At 38.6% G+C, this 2,383-nt stretch overlaps 1 protein-coding gene across 1 annotated transcript; it reads right to left on the reverse strand.

Moving 5' to 3' along the window:
* Positions 1–470: 470 nt before the first annotated feature.
* LOC103726767 (60S ribosomal protein L29-like) lies at positions 471–791 on the reverse strand. Its single transcript, XM_008824403.1, has one exon. The coding sequence runs from the start codon at positions 789–791 to the stop codon at positions 471–473; it is 321 nt and encodes a 106-aa protein (XP_008822625.1).
* Between the last annotated feature and the right edge of the window lie 1,592 nt (positions 792–2,383).

Below are 2,383 nucleotides of genomic sequence, written 5' to 3' on the forward strand. Positions count from 1 at the left end.
ATTAGAAGAAGCATTTCATTACAGTTTTAACATATTCAATAACAATTTCCAGAGAAAAGATACATCTCTTTCAAAAGGGGCTGTAAATTTCTAGGTCCACAGTTGAATTAATACAGTTATACAATATTGAACTCAGTATAAACCCTTTGAATTAATACAGTTATACAATATTGAACTCAGTATAAGCTCTGTAAAACATAAAATTGAATGAGGTTTTAACCTTTAAAAAAGATCTCCACTTCATTTTAAGATATAATGTTTCATATAGAAAAACTAAATTTTAATGCTACTAACATAACACTTAGATGTTTGAGTCACAAATTTTTACAAAAACAGATCCTGCCTCAAGTTTATTGGTAACCTCAGCACAGGGAACCAGCCATACACAGTGGGGGTTGGGAGGAATCACGCATCTGTCTTCACTAGGTCCACCTTTACTAGGGGCCCTTCTTTAGGGCACCTTTGGGAGCCTAAACTGGAGGTGGAGCCAGTGCAGGAACTGAAGCCTGGGCCTGAGCCAGAGCTGCAGCCCCAACTTTGATTTGGGCTTGGGCCTTCGATTGGCAGAGCCCGTGACCCTTGGCCATGTAGGCAGGAGTCCGCTTCCCAAGCTTGGAGCAGCTGATGAAGGCAAGTGGGCAGAACTTGCTAGTAGCGCTCTTCTGCCTCTTGGGCCAAACCTCCCCTAGGCTTCTCAAGGGTCCTGGTGGCCTGGGCTCTGCACCCACTGCTTTTGCATTGTTTGTCTGCTTCTTTTCCAAGCCCTTCTTGTGCTTTGTGGAAAAACGCATGTTCCTCAGGAACTTGGCGTTGACCGGATTAAGAAATTCCTATCTTTGTGATTGGGGTTTCTTGATGCCATTTTTGTGCCATTTTCAGGAGATAACTCAGCTCCAGAATGTCTGTGGATAGAAAGAAAAAAGGCCGCAGTGCAGCATGGGAAGAAGGGTCGACACTGTCTGAGTTGCATTTTTACAATTAAGCTTAGACATTTCATGTAAATGCATTTCATCAAGTATGTTGACATAGAGTGCCCATATTGTAACACTGCCTTAATCGTCTTTAAATGGATGTCGAATCCCTAATGACAGCTCGTCTTTGGCGATTGTTACTGATCGCTTTTATTTCCCTCTTTATCTTGACCAGCCTTGCTAAAGGTTTATGGATTCAAGCTCTCCTTCCCTTTCTAAGCAATGTTTTAGCTTTATCTCATATGTTTTCATATGCATAGTTTCGTTATCACTTGACTTGAATATTTCATACTCTCTTGTACCTTTATTTAGAAGTTCACTGATTTCCAAATACTTAGGGATTTTTCGAGGTATATTATTGTTACTGGTTTCTCATTTAATTCCATTGTAGTCAAAGAACATATTCTGTAAAATAAGCCTTATGAATTGTGAAATTTATTTTAGCATAAAATATGTACCCTTTTGATGAATGTTTCACGTAAACTTGAAAAGACAAAACCTTCCTTTCATTGTGGTGCTCTTCATAAATGCCAGTTAGAGCCCAATTGCTCTGCCACTTAACGAGAACCATCGTAAACCTCTAACAATGACTATTTCTTTCTCTATGCCCCTCTTTAATATGGCCAGGTTTCTTTCAAGTCTTTTAAAGTTATACTTTGAAACATGTGGGCTAGAATCAGTGTATTTCCTGTTAAATGTTACCTCCTCTGGGGTTCTCCTTTTCCTGAAGTTCACTTTGTCTTACAGTAAAATAGCCATGCCAGATGCCCGTGCTCACAACTTTCAGCATCCACCGTTCCCTCCTTTTCCTGCCCACCAGGCACTGTTAAAACACCTATTTTCTAGAGTGTGTATATTTGAATATTCCTCTTTATATCCAGATTTTCTATTTAATGTGTTTACATGATTAGGTTTTGAGCTACTATCTTATGCGATTTACAGTTTGTTCATTTAGTTTTATTCTCTGGCTCTTCCTTTCCTGCCTTATTGTAAGCCCACAAATGCTTTTTAAGATTACATTTTGGGCAGGGCACGGTGACACACACCTTGAATCTCAGCATTAGGGAGGCAGAAGCAAGTGGATCTCTTGAGTTTGAGGCCAGCCTGGTCTACATAGTGAGTTCCAGATCAGCCAGGCCTACCTAGTGAGACCCTGTCTCAAAAACAAAACAAACAAAAAGAAATTCCATTTTAGTTCCTCAATTGCAGTTTTTTTAAGTGGTTATTGTAGGGTTTACAATATGCATCTATTTAGAATTAATATTGTACTGCCTTAAAAATGAGGAAGAATCTTAGAGTGAAATCTTACCTCCGCCCTTTGTGCTATTTTATCTATTGATTTATTTACTTATTTCCATATTTAAACATGTATATATGTATCTTTAAGTTTTTATTCTTTAATTTCCATATAC

Source organism: Nannospalax galili, unplaced genomic scaffold (assembly GCF_000622305.1).
Source record: "Nannospalax galili isolate Female #2095 unplaced genomic scaffold, S.galili_v1.0 scaffold388, whole genome shotgun sequence".
In the NCBI taxonomy this organism is placed as follows: domain Eukaryota; kingdom Metazoa; phylum Chordata; class Mammalia; order Rodentia; family Spalacidae; genus Nannospalax; species Nannospalax galili.

What these genes read in the sequence shown, in the direction of transcription:
- LOC103726767 (XM_008824403.1), bottom strand. Translation starts at nt 791, where the DNA reads ATGCGTTTTTCCACAAAGCACAAGAAGGGCTTGGAAAAGAAGCAGACA.